The 19286-nt window shown below is 48.5% G+C and overlaps 2 protein-coding genes across 2 annotated transcripts in view; one reads left to right on the forward strand and one right to left on the reverse strand.

Moving 5' to 3' along the window:
* The window catches only part of NR6A1 (nuclear receptor subfamily 6 group A member 1), a 418534-nt gene that overhangs the window by 346295 nt on the left and 52953 nt on the right, over window positions 1-19286 (forward strand). The window lies entirely within an intron of this gene.
* ADGRD2 (adhesion G protein-coupled receptor D2) overlaps window positions 1-19286 on the reverse strand; it is a 97859-nt gene that overhangs the window by 62131 nt on the left and 16442 nt on the right. The window contains exons 3-4 of the mRNA XM_050926227.1: window positions 9736-9870; window positions 8629-8754 (exon numbers count right to left, since the gene is read on the reverse strand). Coding sequence (XP_050782184.1) covers window positions 8629-8754; window positions 9736-9870 — 261 coding nt within the window. The remainder of the gene's footprint in view (window positions 1-8628; window positions 8755-9735; window positions 9871-19286) is intronic.

Here is a 19286-nt window from a genome sequence, read left to right on the forward strand (position 1 = left end):
ACTCTTTGTTGCTTTTTACAGATCCAGATTAACACGGCTACCCCTCTGATACTCTGGAGAAGCTGTATCATTAGTTCATAAGTCAGATGGTTAGTGAACCCTCCTCACCTGCTTTTAAACAAATCAAGTCAGAGGCATAAGTTACATTTCTGAGCAGTGTCAAACAAGATCTTTGACAACATTTCCAGGTAGCTGTGCTGGCCAGACAATGGGATCTTGTAAAGGTTCTGATAAGATGGAGCACAGGGACTAGCCATCGCAAATTGGTACAACCCTTACATCTTACAGGTGGGTAAACTCAGGTGCAGAGCAACTAAGTGACTTGCTCACAGCCACACAATAAATCAGCCTTACAGTTCAGACGAGAGAAGCCAGGAGCACTCTCAATCCCCTGCTTTTAACCACTAACTCTGTGGTGGTCCTGCACATACAAAATCTATTTCTCAAAAGCCAATCCTTGGCACCTAGAGTCCCATGAAAATGGTACCACATGGAGATTTCGAAAGCTAGCTTTTCGAAAAGCAAGGGGGGAAGTCATTGCCCAAAGAGGAAGTGTTGATCCATTTGGCAGTCAGAATTTAAAATAAAAGCGCTTTGGAGACCACGTGAAAGAGACTCTGGTTCTAACCGAGCAGCCTGCAGGTCTGGAGAACCAGGCATTGTTAGCTGGCCAGGGGTGGAACACCCTCCTCTCTCTCCTGCCCCAGAAAGAAGGAAAAAGCACATTGACCGAGATGCTAAATGCTGGGAAGACGAACAAAGAACATTCACTGTGACCAGAGCGGGAGGGGCCAACGACCAGGAGTCAAGGGACTCTCATGGGACTGCACAGAAGCAGTAGCAGATTTGGCGTCATGGTACCAGGCCCGCTCCAAAGGGGTCCCAGGCCAGCCTGCTCTTCTCCGCCCCCCGCCCTCTCCTGCAGGGGCAGAAGCTTGGTGCTGCTGGCTCCTGGGGCTCAGGCTGCAGCAGGGCAGGCTTTGCCCCCAGCCAAGCTCCTCCCTTGCCCCTCCCCTTCCCGGTCGCCAAACAGCTGGTGCGAACGAGGGGGAGCAGCGGAGCCGCAGCTCGCTCACTGCCTGCGGGAGGAGGCAGAGGTGAAGTGGGGCAGGGCAGGGCCTTAGGGAAGGGGGGTGGAAGTAGGGCACACCCCCTCCAGCCCCATGCCCTGACTCCTGAACCTCCCCATATCTCCGCCGACCCCAGCCCTCTGCCCTGACTCCTGCACCCTGCCACATACCCAGCCCCGATGCACCCCACACACACACATTCCAACCTGCACCCCTCACACCAAATGGGAGCTGCCTCAGGTAAGCACTCCACACTCCAACCCTGAGCTCCCTCCCTCACCCTAGCTCCTGGGCAGACCGTGCACCCCAACCCCCAGCCTGCTCCTGCACCCTAACTCCCTCCCAGACCCTGCACCCCCAGCCCTGTGCTCAGTGAACCCCCACTCTCTGCTCAGTGCAGAGAGAGACGAAGAGAATGGGCTAGAACCAGAGAGAAGGTAGGTACCCACTCTATGTGGCCAGGGGCGGGGGGGATCCTGTTTACCCCTCCCCAGCCTTGCTGCACTTGCAGTTTACCCCTGCCCCCTCCCTGGCTCCAGAGACCAACCCTAGCTCCCACCCCACTGTGCTTTTACCCCCGGCCCCTTTTACAATCATTCCCCGGGGGGGCACAAATATGTTTGGTGCCAGGCCCACAAAAAGCTAATCCGGCCCTGCACAGAAAAGAGAATTAGAGAAGATGACCATGCAGCAATGGGATGACTGACTGATGAGCATTATATCCACACGCCTTGCAAATATCATCAGTGGCAAAGCAAATTAACAGAAGGGAAAACTGAGGGATGTCGACTGCACGTTAGGACAGCGATGCTTTGCTTTAGTTTTATATTAACTTGTATAAGAGACAAAGATCTGAACATTAAAAAATCTGATTGAAAAACAAGCTTCTTGTGCATTGGAAGGGAAAGCTTTCCAGCATAAGGAATGAACACCCCTTCCATTCCCAAACCCCTCCTGTCCCCCAAAATAAACGCACGCCCTAGCACAGACTCCAGTTAGTCTGCTAGTGACCGGAATTTATGCAGCAGACACCTGGATGCTATGGCAATGGGTGGAATGGATAATAACCCCCTAGGTAGACAGTGGGGGCAGAGCCAGGAATGAAACCCAGACGTTATTACCTCGCTCTGTGCTTTAGCCTCCAGCTCAAACTTCCTCCCTAGAATAAAATGTGGCTGCTAAAGGAGGACTTCATGCTCCGAACCCAAACCAGCAAGATACCTGGTATTTTCCACCATCAACCCTTCGGGGGCCTAGAGGTTTAAAGAATCTATTCTTCCTCCAACACTGACCTAAGACCCAATTATTCTATCCCCTTCATGCAATATTAACTCTTTCACACCCGAACCGCACTGACACCCGTCACACACTGACTCTCTTCTTGTTCCAGGATTTCTTCATTTCACTGTAAATTGTGTACAATCCATCCCTGTCTGGTGGGCGATTCTGGCTCTGAGAGGGGTCTGGGGCAGAATGATTCTGGGGGGAAGGGAATTGCTTCCACAGGAGGGGGGCTGTGTGCTGGTTCTGCAGCTGGAAGGCTGATGTTGTATAAACACAATATCTGAGACCTGCAGGATGAATCTGTTAAGTCTCACCCCAGGGAGAACTTTCATAACCTCCTCGCCCCACAAGGAGCCAGCCACGCATACAAGTGCCACAGAGCAAGAAGACAAAGCACTGAGCAGCTGTATTGTCAGCTGGTGCTTATGCTGAGACCACCTAACTTCCTGCAGGTCTCTGACGGGACTGGAGCCAATGCAGACCTGAGAATGAAGGCGATGGGCTGAACAACTGCGTTATAAAAGTTGTGGGATTTCTTATTCTTGGGGGAGGTTTGGCTTGCACAGGCTTCCTGTCTCACGGCCCATCTGGCTATTGCACATCCACTTGCAAAGTTTTAAAAATGGTTTACTTAAATCAAACTCATCTTGTTTTGAGAGAAACTGGCTGATACGGAGGAGAAATTAGCCTGTTGAAACCGGACTTCGCACTAGATGCACAAATAAGCAGCAAAGCACTTAAAAGGGCTTGATTTTAAAATGCAGCACTGGCCCTTCGTGGCAGGAAGCTGACAGATAATCTTCCCGGGGTGCTACTTGGTGGCGTTATTCTGAAGAGTTTAATCATTTAATGTTGTATTTGACTGGGTAAAACCCACAATTGTTGTGACTATTTTTGTAAATCCACCTCCCCCCACCCCAGCAAAACAAAAACACACACAAAAACAAATCCTCAAAGCCTGAGGGACACAGTCCAGGGCAACCAGCTCCTCAGCCCCATCAAATAACCAGCCAGGCAACTCCGGGGGGAAATACCCCACTCCCCCAAGCCAAGGGCTCTCCAGCCCGCTGTACCCATTTCAGGGGTCTGATCTGTCTTGCTTACCCCCAAGTTTCACTAAAAACTTCTTGCTTTCACAATCAGACCAACATACCTATGGGTCACAGCCACACGATTACTGAACAGCTGCTCTCTCGCTTGACCACATCATCATAAAATAAATCAGCTGGAATATAAACACCGCACTTGCATTTCAGCCTGCAGGACACGGAGCTGGACAAACCAGACACTGTGTGAACTTAGCCTGTCCGGACTTCGCAGGCGCTGCAAGGAGCTGATGGCCCCTGGCTGGGACCCTGCCCCAGCGACCGCGGGAGGCTCAGCCCCTGGCCGCGGGGCTTTAGCTCAGCACACCCGGCTCTGAGCCGCGCAGCGCTTCCAGCGCGGGGGGCCCCGCGGAAAGTGCCCCGGGCCAGACGGGCTCCGGCTTCCCGGAGCAGCCGGTGGAGGAGCGCGCCGGTCCCGTCCCGGGAAAGCTGCAACCCCCGGGGGCGCCCGCTTCCCCCGCCCGGCCCCGAGCCCCGCTGCCACCCTCCGCGCCCGGCTCCTACCGTCCGGCGGCTCCGGGCGCTGCTCTCCGCATGGCCTCCGCGGCGCCCGGCTGGAGGGGACGCTCCCTGCCCCGAGCCCGCGGCAGAGGCGGCTCCGGGCGGGCCCTTCACATGCAAATCGCAGCCTGGTGCTTGAGCACCGCCTCCTCCCTTGGCGAGCTGCCGGCCGGCAGGGGAGGGGGCACCGGGCCCTGCTCCAGCCCAGCAACCTGCACGGGGCTCCCGGGAGCCAGCCCCCGCTCCGCTCCGCGCCCCTCCTCGGGCTGGGCACTCGCCCTCCTGCCCCCTGGGAGCCTCCGGCTGGAGCCCAGCTGCTGGAGGAAGGAGCAAGAGCAGGATGAGGCCCAGGCACAGGGGGGCTGGCCCCAGCAGGAGTGGGCACCAAGGCAAGTGGCGAGGAGGGGGCTGCTCGCCTTCCACCCCAGCCCAGGGCCTGGGGGTCGCTGCTGGAGGAGGCTCCTGGGATGCTGGTAAGGGAGAGGGATAGTGTTTCTCAAGGACCAGTCCCTAGACCAGCATCAAGCCCCCAGTCCTCCCTGAGAATTTAGGAAGGCACCAAGCCAGGCACTAGTATCAAAGAGGTTGAGAAACAATGCTAAATGCTTCTGAAAAACTAGCCTAGAGAGGCCTGTACCTCTCCCCAAGGCTGGGCTTGATAGGACATCCCATCATGTAGCACCCACATGACTAACCAGCTTTTCCCTTCTACATCCTACTAAAGACTTCCAGGCCTCCAGTGTTTTCAGCCAACACCCAGCACCACAGGAGCAAACTAAACGCAGCCTTCACAGCCCAGAGGGGTTTCTCCAAATCTGTTTATTTTACGTTAGAGCAGAAGGACAAAACATCAGCTATTTAGTATTAAAAGTTTGGGAAGCCTGGACAAGTCAATTTGAAGCCTTTTGGACAGCAACAGTAGAGGGACATGATTTGGCCAAAGCAGGTCTGAAAGCCCTTTTGACAAGATGCTCTAACAAAACTAGTTAAATTATTTTTTAACAAGAAACAAAAGGAGAGAGAGAGATACAGGTCCTGTTGCTAATGTACATCAACATATTCAGGGCTCTCTACCTAATACCTTACAAGCAGTTTGTGCCACCACAGACACTCATGAAGGAGGTGAGACCATTAAATTCAGGCATGTTATTACCTTAAACACTTGTTTTTTTTAATTAAAGCTGGGCTGTGACTGTGCTCCCAAAATACACAAGTTATTTAACTTGAGTTATAACAACCTATTAGCTTTTCACCACTCCATAATCAAATGAGTAAAACTGACATTAAATGCCTAGGGTCTTACAGATTAGAACAAGGCTTATAAAGGTTCCCAGGTAAGACAACATGTGAAGTGCTGTTGTGATTTTCAAAGCCACATTCCCACAACGGGGCCTGTAGCAGGGAGCCTGGAGGCAGGATTTTAAGACCAGAGTATTTGGGCCACCTCCACAGTGCCCCAGCATTCTTAGCCTCAAGGGAGAGGTTCTCTTGATTAATGCTCAATTCAGCTTTGCTACAGCAACAGCACATAGTTCCCACTCCTCCCCCTTAAGTGAATGCTTGAGTCAAGCCCTGGATTCATGGGCAACTGCCTTTTGTTCATCAGGGCCTCCATCCCGGAACGAAGGCAATCATCAGACCCCAGTCTCTGCGCTAGTTGCAATAAATCTCTAGCAGAAGAATGGATCTGGGAGGCAGCTGCTTCGGTCTGCTTAGTCACTACTGCCAGTAGGTAAACTGACTGATGAGGAGATTCGGCATGAGCAGCGCTGCACAAAGCATCAAAGGTCTTGGCGAGCAGCACAGCAGTTTTGGAGAAGGTCTCTGTGGCTTGCTTCAGCTTTGCTAGGTCTGGATCCTGGTCCGCTGTGAGGAGCAGGGGAGGTGGTCAGAGCCAAAACCAAAAAAAAAGTTCAGATTGCATCTTCCATCAAGTATTTAACTGAGTGCTTTCCTGCTTACAGTAAGGCCATTAGGACTTCCACAGCACTTCACTAGCTAGAGAACTTTGCAAAACCATTCAATAGTTCTAACAGCCAACTCAGGAGGTAAGTGTTCCCTATATACCCAGGTGTAAAATAAGGTTAAACAAATTTTCCTAAAAGCAGAGTGCTAGACACTGGTACAGCCAGAATTGAGATGCAGGTGTCCTGACTTTGTGCTTGCCTGGGTTGTGCTGCTTTCAACCCCCTCATGAGATATGGCTATAGTACCTGCCCTTTACAGATGGGGAAAGTGGGGGGAGGGGGGAAGAAAAGCAGTCTTCACTGAGTACTGCCCCCACACCCAGTCTCCACTCGGCTACATGAATTTACAGTGGTGCAGTTTAAAGAACCCAAAACAAAGATGTGTAACAGAACAACACACAATGTTTCCTGAACACACTTGGCTCTTTGAAGACAGTTTAGCTGTGGAATCAGTTAACTCTTGGGCTGAAAATCTTTGAATTGTGTGCCAACATGTTTCACTCTAGTGAGGATCAAAGAAAGATCCAATTACTTATGTTCAGAAGCTGCATTTGCTTGAAGCATATTCTCAATATTCCTTGCAGCTAGAAGGAAATCTGCAGCATGTAGTTGCAACTGCAGGCAAGACCACCCAGCAATTTGAAGACCATCTCCAAATAGACCAGACAAGAGTAAGATGAGTAACTAAGAAGCATTACCTTTCAGACACTGCAAAGCAATTGTAGAGGCCTATTTCCTAGCCACCTGGAGAGCATTCAAGTCACAGCTTAAAGTTTTATGACAGGAAACACGCTCTTGGAAACTCAGACTTGGAGGTTTTTCTGACTTCTGTTTTTTGAGGGATTCAAATCCCCTCTATTAAAAAATACAAAATAAAGACTTACTAGCTAGTCTAGAAACCTGTTCTCACCTCTTCCCTGCTATTTAGCAATTTCCCCTGAATTCTGGGCTATTCTTGCTTATATGCCAAGAGGCATCTCCGCAGGGGCTGGGGAGGAGCAATCACCTGGAGTGTAAATTAGTGACGCAGGCATGTGTCTTCCCATGAGGCAGGCTCCTCAACAAAGCAGCAACTCCACAGTGTGCCTTGGACACAACAAAAGAGGTACTGACAAGCGTCAGTGCCACACAAGTTCTCACCCAGAGAAGTTACCATGTGACTTCAGCGAACAACTCGTCTTTACTATGCCCAACCAATGGGGATTATTCCGAGAACTGCACAGCCCCTGCCCTTCCCACATACACGTGCACTCACCCAGAATATTTTGCATTTCTCCATAAAACACTGCAGAGAGCTTCCAACTGAAAGGAGCTATCTTCGGACTTCCTCTGCCAGCTAAAAAGGAGAAAAGTTAAGCAAGCACAGAAAGCGTCTCTGGGGGGCCAAGCAGTAGGCATCATTGTGAGTGAAAGCATGCACAGCTATACGGGAGATGGTGGGCACCAGCTCAGAGTCAAGGTCTTAGTCTGGTGAACTGGACACCCTGCTGTAGAGGCAGACCCACTGGTGAAGAGAACATGGGAAGCAATATCAGAGGCCTCAAATCCTACAGCCTGCCCTATCTCCTCACTTCATGGGGGCAGGGGGAGGGGGGAGGGAGAGGGAGAGAGAGAGAATAAATGTGAGCAGATTCCTCCATCCCCCCAAGAGCAAAGTCAGCAAGGGGAGACTGCACTGATTGATGCATCTGTAGGTTTGCCTTAAACTACTAGGTGAGCCCCAGTCAGTGCAGAGTCATACTCTCTGCCACAGTAAGCACTGGATGGTCCCAGAAGTGTGCCCTTATCTACCACCCTGTAAGCCAACTCTGCACATGAATTCTCCTCTCCCCAATTCAAATGGAACACTGCAGTCCATTTCCCAGGCAGGGAGCAGCAGAATCCCTGCCAGCCATTCAAGGGACACCGGAGAAGAGGAACGAGTGTCTACACAAATGATGAATCTAGGTGTAAACAGTAGTCAAGCCATCAATACATCTTCTCTCATGAGGCAGTTATAAGTACACGAGGCATTCTAAGGCACCCACTGCTTACTCAAAATGTTTGGTGACACCTGATGGTTTGCAGTTAGTAGTGGAATGATGGAGCCAACCTTGGGTTTGCTTCTATTTAAGTATTTTCAAGCCAGCTAAACATCTGATTACATGGGATCAATTAAAAAAGCCGATATTAGTTTTCAGAGGAATTATATCTTAGTAGCAAGAGTTCTTGATCGCACACCATCACCACAGCTTGCAAAGCTTTACACAGCTTCAGAGCACAGCTTCTCATTTAAAGGGCAGTGACATTTGTATGCTCAACACACTCAGCAAATATTTGCCAAATCAAGTAGAAAGCAGTGTTTGTAAATGAGATGCAGAGGTGAACACACTCCCTTGCTTTGTTACAAAGCATTAGGTCACTTTTTAACTTTACAAGCCAGTGAGCTGCAGTCTCCCCCAGCCCAGTAGGGGGTGTTATTCTACTGCAGCATTTGTTTCTGCCACACCGCCCACTGCGCCAGGCTGACCTCCACTGCGTTTCCCAAGTTTTGTTTGAAAGCTTTGCACAGGGAGCGAGAGTGTCTGACAAGTCTTCCCTCGGAGGGCATTTGACCCGCAACCCCTCCGACACACCCTGACAACAGAGCACTTTGCTCGCCAGCTTTATTGTGGCAGCAGCTATTCCACAATAGCCTCCACACCTGGAAAGTTACATTACCTGCTTTCCTGAAGACAAGCTCTGGCACTGCAGGTCCAGGAGTTCCTCTGTGTTCTTATCCATCTGCACAGCAATATAGCTCTTTGCCCCTCCAGTGACTGCCTCGGTCACAGTGTTTGGGAGGAACTGAAACCACAAACATTCCATCCTAGTGAAGTGTCATCGGATTGTCAGCATGGCCTATTTCACAAAGCATCCTGGGGTGGACAACACAGAGCTGGGCTTATTCACTGCTGTGGAATCCATTGATGGATACTGGGGCAGGGGCTGTGGGGGTGGCTGGTTGCCAGGATGCAAGAGTAGGAATTGAAGCCTATATTTCCCTTAAGCTCAGTCACTTCCCTCCTATCCCCATTGCAAGCCACAAGAGGAGACAGATCAGCTCCTCAGGACCAAAATTCTGAGCCATTCCTGCCCCTCACCAGACCCCACTTTCAGTAGTCAAAGCCTCCAGAGCTGCCATCAACACAACTCTTACAATGCAGATATGCATTGGCAATCTGTCAATTAAAGTCTCCAGCACACTGAAAATTGAGAATTTGGGTACAGCATACACTGGATTTTAGATCTTGCTATGAGCAGGAATACTGGGCTGGTATTGTTAACACGGGCATTTAATTCCATTAAAAAAGCCCGTCATCTTCACTTGTGAGATCAATCCATTGCAGAGATTCCACTTTGCCACAGAAAAAGGGGAGCTTACAGCAGAGTTCAGCTCCAGCCAGCTAGAAGGTACACCAGGCCTGGTTTCTATCCCAGCTGAACCCCCAGCTCTGAGTAGGCATGTCTGTCAGAGAAGCTTTCTAAGATGAGAGCTCATCAGTATTCAAAGAGTGTTTGGCAAATATTTGGACTTGGACGGCTTTTTTTTTTGGTAGTGTAGTGAGCTGTTTGTAAAGCAGTACAATGCCCAGCTCCCAAGGAGGTTCTCACAATCCCAGGGAGCAATTAGAGAGCATAGGAGGCTCTGAACTATCACCCATGGAAGGGGCTCTCATCAACCGGCCTCTCACAGACAGGGAGCAGTGTCAGCATCCATGGAAGCAGCATTTTGATTGACAACTGGACAATCATCCCCACCTCCCCCAGGCAAAGGTTCAGCCTCACCTCAGTTCGTTCAAGATTGGCTTCTGGCCCCACAGCAACCATTAGCTGGCCAAGCCAGCTAGCAACAGCGATCACTGACTGCTCAATTTGCTCCTTGGATTCCAGGATCATGGATGTAATTTCACATTCACAGCCCTGCAGAAGGGAGGCAAGAAGGCTGGCAGCACATGTTCAGTTGACTCTCTTTAGATTTCATTACAAGCATCTTTACAGTGCACGCTTAGCACAGCGAGGCTTTTACAGACAGACAGACACTAGATCAGTAGAGCCCCAGGTTTACATGCGTTTTATAGGCAGAGCCATTCTTGCAGGCTGCTTGTGTTGCCAGAATAAATTCCGTTATTCTCTCCTACCCCACATTTCAGCTCTCATTAGACAGATTATTTCTTAGCAGCACAATGCACACATAGGCGATGCCTCCCTGCTGCAGACAATTGGAGCAAGGATTGAGACACATTATAGCCTTAAGTAACATGCAGAAAAGGACAAATCAGCAGATCAGCGACTCCAAGTCAGGGCCACCCCATAGCCTGGTTCTCTGCACTGGTCCAGGATTCTGGGACCTGGTTCCAGTCAAATCAGGCAGCACTATGGAGGCTCTGTGCTTTGACTCAACTCCTGGCAAGGAGGAGGGGGATACAAGAAATTAGAGACACACCTCTGGTCAGATCAGGAGCAGCATTAGAAGGGAGGCTGGGCTGCGATGGTTTGAAGTTGTCAGGTGTCCTGATACCTCTCTAGCCTTCCCCTGTACAGTCCTCAGGCTGAGAATTCAGAGTGCAGAAGTTCAGGACATCCTGCCTGATTCTCTGCACCATAGTACAGCTCTGTCACAGGCTCTTGCCTCCAATGGATGGCAAGAGCTAGGGAGGTGAATAGGTCCAGCAGAGATGTACAGAATCCAGGGTCACCACCACCTAAGTCTATTCTCCCATGGACTACCAAAAAGACAGGACAAAGTCATAAAGTGAGTAGTGGTGGCAGCATTAAGAGTTTCTGCGGCCACCGTGCTGGAATTTGAGGCCCCACATCCTGTGAAGCAAGTGGTTCAGTCTTAAACATAATGCAAGAGGACTTCTCATGCAACACCTGCTGCCCTTTTACGAGCTTCTCCTCCTCATTACAGGGTTAGGAAAGTCCATCACCATGGTCAGGAAATGGAATGGCCTTTAGCAGGAGTTCAAGGGGACAGTGACTTACGTTCAGCAGGAAGGCAACATTCCCACCAAGCTTCTTAACTTCAGCCTCTAGATGGTCCTTCAGAGCACCGGTTCCAGGAGCACAGGTCTCCAGAAGCCTGACACAGACTGCTAGCTGATCTATTGCGGAGGAAATCTTGATGCAGTGGGGCTGGATGCTGCTATCATCAGACACTGGGAAGGGTGGAGAGGAAAGAAGGGGGATCCCTATGTTAAAGGGTGAGAAAAGCCTGGGATGGGTTCCAGGGTCTGGAATGACCAGGCAGACTCCATCCAGCTGCTGGTGTAAACGTGACTCAGCCAAAACTTACCCATAGCAGTGCTGTAGACACACTGTTCGCAGGCTTGAGCAATGGCTGCACTGGAGTCTAATACTGCTTTCAGATCCAGCAGCATCTTTAAGAGGAGGCTGCCAGATTCCTCCTCCTTTCCAAGAGCCTCCATTGCTGAATCGATCAGCAGCTTGCAGACAGCAGCACAGCTGGCATTATGAACAGGAGCATCCAGAGGCACTGGGGCATTAGGCAAAAGAGGAAAAAGCCCCTCAGCATGCTGTTTTGTACATGCACTAGGTAGCTGGACGAAACCTGGAGAGCCGTCTAACAGACATGCTCTTCATTGAGAGGGACTAGAAAAAAGTCACCCCAAGGAGAGAACTGAAGGGTCTGTACCTCTCCCACCCCAAATAAGCAACTGAATCAACTGACTGTCAATGCTGTGTATAAAAGTGTAGGGCTGAGGGCATGCTGGGAAGCTGTTAAAGGCAGTAGGAAATGGAATTTAGCCAATAGAAAAGTGCAAACTCAGGTGTTCTGCCTTTATATTCATTTTCTGTGCAACTTGTGTTTGCTTTCCCTAACTATATCATCTTTGAAGCTATGATTTTTCTATTAAATAAACTTTTGCTTTTACCTCAAGCAAGTCTGTTGTACAAGCTGTGTGGAGTGTTTGCACCAAAGTGAACTGACAGTTGAGGGCAGGTTTCACACTTTTGGGGTGACAAACCAGAGGGGAAGTCTGAGTGGTATTGAAGAACTTGAGGAGACAGATTTGGGGGGCCCTCATGAACAGCAGGGATTTTGAGGTCACCCTGAAAGTAGTAACTAGGATAATAGAAGCCAGGGAGGGACCTTATGTCAGCTGGCTACTGGTGTCAGAGCACTGAACTGTAGCATTAAGACACCCGAAGTTACAAGGCAGGCAGTGACAGACCCCCATTGGTCTGGGCGCTCACAGAAACATATAGGAACTATAGCTGGCCTTTTTTTCCATTTTTTACATTTAGTATCCTAACTTCAGAATGACTCAGTCTGGGGTAGGGAGGGAGGAAATAGAGCAGTGCTCCTTACCTAGCCAAGATAGTTCTTTCAGCCAACGTCGGAAAATAATCACCCAAAGTGGGTGACAGGCTCCATGTGTAGCCAGCACGGGTTACTTGTGCTGTTACTGCCTAGCACCAGCTTCATTAATAGGAACCAAATCTTTTCCTTCTGTTGGAGAAGGAATAAGGACCAGTTTGATCTCCTGATTGCACTAGTTTTATTTTTTTTTACCCTATTTTGATAAGCGCAAAAAACAGAACCAGACCTTGCTAGTTTATCATTATGTCCAATACTGCTGTGTCATAAACAGATGGTTAAGGGTTAATGTCTCTTACCTGTAAAGGGTTAAGAAGCTCAGTAAACTTGGCTGATGCCTGACCAGAGGACCAATAGGGGGACAAGATACTTTCAAATCTTGGTGGTTGGAAATCTTTGTTTGTGCTTTTTGTTTTGTTCATTGTTCGCTCTCGGGACTGAGAGGGATGGGACATCATTCCAGGCTTTCCCAATCTTTCTGAATCAGTCTTTCATGTTTCAAAATTGTAAGTAATAGCCAGGCAAGGCAGATTAGTCTTATGCTTGTTTTCTCAACTTGTAAAGGTTTCTTTTGCTGGAAGGATTTTTACCTCTGTTTGCTGTAACTTTGAATCTAAGGCTGGGGGGAGGTCCCCTCTGGTCTATATGAATCTAAGTACCCTGTAAAGCATTTTCCATCTTGATTTTACAGAGATAATTTTTACCTTTTCTTTCTTTAATTAAAAGCTTTCTTTTTAAGAACCTGATTGATTTTCCCTTGTTTTAAGATCCAAGGGATTGGGTCTGAACTCACCAGGGATTGGTGGGGGGAAAGGTTAATTCCTCTTTGTTTTAAGATCCAAGGGGTTTGGGTCTGGGTTCCCCAGGGAAGGTTTTGAGGGAACAGAAAGTGTGCCAGACACTAAATTCTGGCTGGTAGCAGTGTACCAGACCTAAGCTAGTAATTAAAGCTTAGAAGCATTCATGCAGGTCCCCACTTCTTGTACTCTAAAGTTCAAAGTGGGGGAAAAAACCTTGACATGCTGGGTTATTGATTTTAAGCAGCATTAGCACAGAAGAGGTATCCAGTGGTGTATAACAAGCCTACTTGCCTTTCCCCAGTAGCTTTTCTGATGTCTGATGGCTGAGAGGACTCCTGCCCCTGACAGAAAACAAGGAATTTGAAATTAGCTGGCCAAGATGCCTGTATCCTTGTGGGGTTCCCCCCACCACCAAGAAAAAGGATCCACTCCACAAGGGTTAAAGTATAGATGGGACGCTGATGCCTCTCTTCGATGTAATGGGATTATACCCAGTGGCTCAGGGGACCACCTCCTGGGCTATGGGGCTTTAAGCAGCACGAAGAAAGATTCACGTATGCTTCTCCCCAGCCTTTCTTTACCATTTTGTTTCCTAGGAGATCCATTAGGAGCTATTCTGCACCACTTGCAGAAAGATGAGAAACTGGACTTGGCTCCAAAGAATTTAAGCCCCATTCTTTGCCAGCATAAAGAGCAGAGAAAAGGTTCTTAGATTTCTTACCTGGAGAACTTCAGGCTTGTGACTTAAACCCAGAAGGTAACTGGGCCTAGTGCTAGGTGTATTAGCTTGAGCCTACAAAGTCTTAAAATTCTTTGAGTTACCAAGTACCTCAGAGGCCGTCCTTTATGCTGTCTGGTGTAAACCCATGGCACTGGAGCTCAGACAGGCTGCTCAAGCTAACTGCACTGCAATTTAGAGGTCAGGAAGGGTGAGACACCTGGGGAATCCCCCCCCACCCCTCCTTGGTTCACCAGGGAGAGACATTTGTTAACTTTCATGTCATGCTGTGAGTTCTATTTGTTCAGTCAAGTTTTCTAGGAGTCAAGGTGAGTTGAGTGCCCAGAACTGGGTCACGGGAAATTCGGTGCTTTCAGGGATGGGGGTTGGAGTGCAGGAGAGTTTATGCGCTGGGTCACTTTGAAGTTCAGCCATCCATTAGAGCGCTGGGGCAGCACATTTTAAAACACAATTGTGCAAATGTTAATTCCATGTGCTATCCGCATAGTGTGTCTAGTTCCCAGACCTTCACATTAGTAAATGTTGTGTTTTGTAACTAAACTCACACAGAGACTTTAAATGCTGAGTAGTCTGTCCCTGCCCCCCGGATGTTTTCACAGCACCGTAAGAAGATTTTTATACATTTAAGTCTTGATGCAAGTTGTATTTAGACACTAATTGAGGGCAGTAGTTGGAGGAACTGTAACCAAAGTTACATTTGATACAAATCCTATTTGATGTGTATTTTGGATGAGCCACATTGCACCCAGCTGACTGCTCCGGTACTGCTCAGTTGAGGAGACATCCCTTCCTGTCTCAGGCTCAGACTCCGCGTTGCTGGCTCTATTCCAAGGCTAGCCTGCGTCCTAGGCTCATTTGAAGAGTCAATTTTGACCATTTTTTAAAAAATGCCTAAAACAAACCTTGCTGAGACAGTTTAACAAGCTCCTGTAGACACGCCAGGCTTAATCTTGCTCTTCCAGACCCTTCGTATTGTCCAGACTGAAAGCTCAACATAGAGCCTCTTCCATTAATTGCCAGTTTTATACTTGCTAGTGACAGGCATATTGTCTGCCAGAACAGACTCAATTGTGTCCCTGTGCAGTAGAACACCAGCTGCTGCTCTTACAGAGCCTTTCAAGGGAATCTGGGCAAGGCTCCTATTTAGTGCTATCGTCTATAACAAATCAGAGTAACTCAGGAACTTTTAGTGGAAAAAATAGGAGCCGTAGCCATTATTCTTCTTATTCAGTTACTCTCACGCCACTGACTATTCCTGTCTGCCATCCACCCAGCATTTGGTTCTATTCACAGACCCCGCTCCTTCCTACACCTTCACTCCATGCAGGCAAGCCCCACCCACACACCCTAGCCCTTCTCTCCTCCCCTAACCCACATCAGTTTCTCCTAAAAGGATTTGGCTGGCTTAGCCAGTCACCACATCACATCCAGACTGGCTGTTGAACAGAGTTGGGAAAGGCTGTTGAAAGCTGGATATCAACAGGGTTCTCACTAAGCCCATTTCTGGTCCAGGGCCAGCCAGTGCAAGAATTAGGCCCCAAGAGCCCAAAGCTGAGCACTCCCTGCACTTCAACAGGATTTCAAGCTCCTTTAAGCTTGATTCTGAAAGCACAGGGCCCACTAACCTCAAGGTAGTTGTCTGAGGGTCATTGTGGTAACTGAGGACTGGTCAGCACAGATTTCAGCCATGTCCTTCAGTCATTGGTTTTCAGAATAATGCTTCTAACAGAGTTTTACCCAGGCAATGCCATGCTAAACGCTGGTTTAGCTGAAGTAGAGTTTTACATATGATCCTTGATTCCAGCCCCACATGGATGGGACCACATTTGCTATATCTTCCTTACTACCCCAGGAGCAGTGGACTCTGCAGACCATTCCTTCTGGCTTGTAAGGATGTACAACACAAGCTGACCAGGTTCCCAACAGCAGGCAGGTCTCCAGATTATCTAGACAGTCGAAGTTCCCTGAGATGCCCTAGATCACACCTAGGGGTGGGGTAGAAATCTCTCCCCCACAAAAGGGTTCAGAAAAATCCCATTTCTTCCCCTCACCCATCTCTTCCATTTGCCTCAGCTATAAAATCCTAGCTTTTGTCCTAAGCACTAAACTATGACGTGCTATCAGAACCATATGTCTTGGTCTGTTTGAAAAGCAGAGACCAGTGGTTCCCTCTCACCCAATGTCTGGAGGCAGCTCAGCATCTTGTGACTGTCCTGGAACAGCAAGGAGTTCCTACCATGGATTGTCTAGCCATTCCCTAAGTCTTGGTGGGAAACCCACCTGCATGAGGATACACTCCTATTAATTCTAATGACAGCAAATGAAGTAGCTAGAGTTTGTTGCCATTTGTGCAAGGCAGACGTTTGTTTGCCATCAAGCACTGGTTACAGGCAGGGATACAAACAACTCCCCATAGTGAGTGCCATCTTAAAGGGACACAGTCAGCTTGGTTTAAAAAATTAAGTGTTGGGCTTCAACCAACCAGTCCCAAGTTGCCAGATGGTTCTGTCACAGTGAGGGGTTCACAGTTCAAGGACTGGCCCGCTTCCTGGGACAGAGAGAGGAGTGTGGTACATTTTGGGAAGCCTGCACCAGCACAGGACTCCAGAATCAATGACAGCTGGCCATGCCTTCCCTTCAGCTCCCAGCCACCATCAAGGCAGACAGTGGACATCAGGTAAGCAAAGCCACGGATGCAGAATCCAGAAGCCTAAGTGGCTCTGTTGGCCTTTTTTGGGAAATGAAAGGGGCCCTTGTGCTCACTGAAGGGGAGAAGGCAAGAGAAAGCTGGACTGGAGCAGACCATTCTCATCACCAAGAGATCAGACAGCTTCTGCTCCTGCCCTCCGGGCCACTTGTTCGAAGGTCAAATAGGCCTAGCTCAACAGTGCTGTGAGTGAATGAGAACCAGGAGGTGAAGCCTGCCAAGCTAGCTGAACTACATGCAAGAGTAAAAGGGGCATTAATAGTGAAGACCAGAATCCAGCTACTGGCACAGGGGAGGCATCTGCAATTGGGATATTAACCTTGTGGAGAAACACTGCTGATCAGGCCCATTTCTCTTGTTTTGGCCAGTAGCAAGTAGATTCATTTCAGCAGTACTGGAAGTTGGCAACTAACTTAAGAGAGATTCAATTTCTGATAGAGCCCTTGTTAAACACCATGTCTTGAACTTTAAAAGAAAGCTTATACATTAAGTCAAGTATCAGAGAGGTAGCCATGTTAGTCTGGATCTGTAAAAGCAGCAAAGAATCCTGTGGCACCTTATAGACTAAGACGTTTTGGAGCATGAGCTTTCGTGGGTGAATACCCACTTTGTCGGATGCATGTAGTGGAAATTTCCAGGGGCAGGTATATACATGCAAGCAAGAAGCAGGCTAGACATAACAAAGTTCGTTTAATCAGGGAGGATGAGGCCCTCTTCTAGCAGCTAGTTGGCCAACTACAAAACCAGTTTCTCCTCCCTTGGTTTTCACACCTCAGCTGCTAGAAGAGGGCCTCATCCTGATTGAACTAACCTCGTTATCTCTAGCCTGCTTCTTGCTTGCATGTATATACCTGCTCCTCAAAATTTCCACTACATGCATCTGACAAAGTGGGTATTCACCCACAAAAGCTCATGCTCCAAAACGTCTTAGTCTATAAGGTGCAACAGGACTCTTTGCTGCTCATACATTAAGTGTTTTCCTGCTCCCCTGCTGACGTTCATAAGAGTCTTTTCAACGAGGGGGAAAAAAAAGAGGCCAGCAACACAGAGAGAGAGTGAAATTGGCTACACGTGAGTGCTGTCAAATGCCTAAGTGAACTAAACAGGAAAAGAATTTGTCTTTATCTTTTCAATGTCACTCACCCTGCATTACTTGTAACTAGAGCAGCCACAACATTCAGACAGAATTTGATGTGCCCCTTTCCTCTTAGTTTCATACTCTGGTGGCTTTTAGCAGCATTCCTAAGCAGGGGGCACTTCTAAGAAAAAATGTTTGGCTTTGACAGTCAATTTTAGAGGAGGGGATTCTTGTTAATCTGAGTCTGGTCTTTCAATCTCCACAAAACTGCTCTCCTTCTGTTGCATCCCCTGCAGCTCATAAGGTGGATGTGCCAGACACGGCACTTTTACATCTCCTAGGACCTTCAGGACTGCCTATGAGAGCCAGGATTGGAGGTCAAAGAGCTCATTAACAGACCTACACCAGAGAGAGAGCTGCAACGATCGCATGAAGTGTCTGCACCAACTTTTAGTGACAAAGTTTAAACAATAATTGTAGGGAGAAAAACACAGAGAGTTTCCTCTTCTGCCTGCCCATTTCCCCCTTTTATTTAGGCACTCTGTGTCCATTGAGATTCCTCTCAGTGCGTGGGCAGAGCGCCAGCAACAGCAGCATTAGTCATTTAACAGGAGTTCCCTCATTAACAAAACAAAGTAGTCCAGGTAAAGTTTAACTTGGTCTCAATGCTGAGGCTTTTTGATTTGCCAGTCCTGCAGAAGGGATAGTTACTATGTCATCTCCTTGAACAGCACTACATCCTTCCTCGGGGACAGACTAGCAGTAGTACTGAAGAGCAGGAAGGATGCAGACCCAGAAGATCTGCAGAAGACTCAGTTTCAATACTAAAAATCTCAGGCTGGCCATGTTAAAACAGTTTGCAATCTCCACTGCCCTGGGTGGAATGGCTGCACACCAAGACAGCACAAAGCCACATTTCCCCATGCTTGCTTATGCCATGGCACAAGAAAGTCTGGAGTTGGAGTGAGTTTTTTCAGAATCCCCAAGTTACCTGGCTTCCTTCAATTTCTTATCCTGCCCAAGTAGCAGCTAAAGCATGAGACTGTACCTGATACATTTCTCTCATTGAGACAAGCCTCTCCTCAAATTTTTCTAGATTCCACAGAGTGCAGATTCCCAGTTTTGTGTTGGTGACTCGGATGCACACAGTTGTGGGTTCTCCATTCATAACTGGTAGGTCATACCTAGGAAACCATGCACTGTTTTATCATTTGGAAGTGTGACTATTGGCCTACTGTTAATCTAAGCCCAGTAGCCCCGGCAGTGACTGTAGTTAGGTAGGTGGAGAAGGAGAGGTTGCAAGTGTTAACATTTCTCCCCAATGAGCAAGCTGAATTTTCCACCACATGCCATGGTAACTAAATGAATTCTTAAATTCCCAAGAAAGCTTACAGCAAGTACATGCAAACTCTTGTTAAAGACATACCCCTCAAATACATTCTCCAGCCATCCAGAGTAGTGCAGGAGAGGCCCTGCTGAGATGTGGAGCCTGTCCCAGACCCTTGTTACTACTCTGCTATTTTCTCCTAAAACAGCTTTAGTTGTGTTCTCTGAGCCACTCACTTCCCCAGTAGCCAAGTTTGCTCCCACTTAAGCCATTATAAAATCATAATGGAAGTTTCAGGACAATCGTTAACCAATTCTGGTTCAGACATCTGTCCAGTTACCAC

Source organism: Gopherus flavomarginatus, chromosome 17 (genome assembly GCF_025201925.1).
Source record: "Gopherus flavomarginatus isolate rGopFla2 chromosome 17, rGopFla2.mat.asm, whole genome shotgun sequence".
NCBI classification, from domain to species: domain Eukaryota; kingdom Metazoa; phylum Chordata; order Testudines; family Testudinidae; genus Gopherus; species Gopherus flavomarginatus.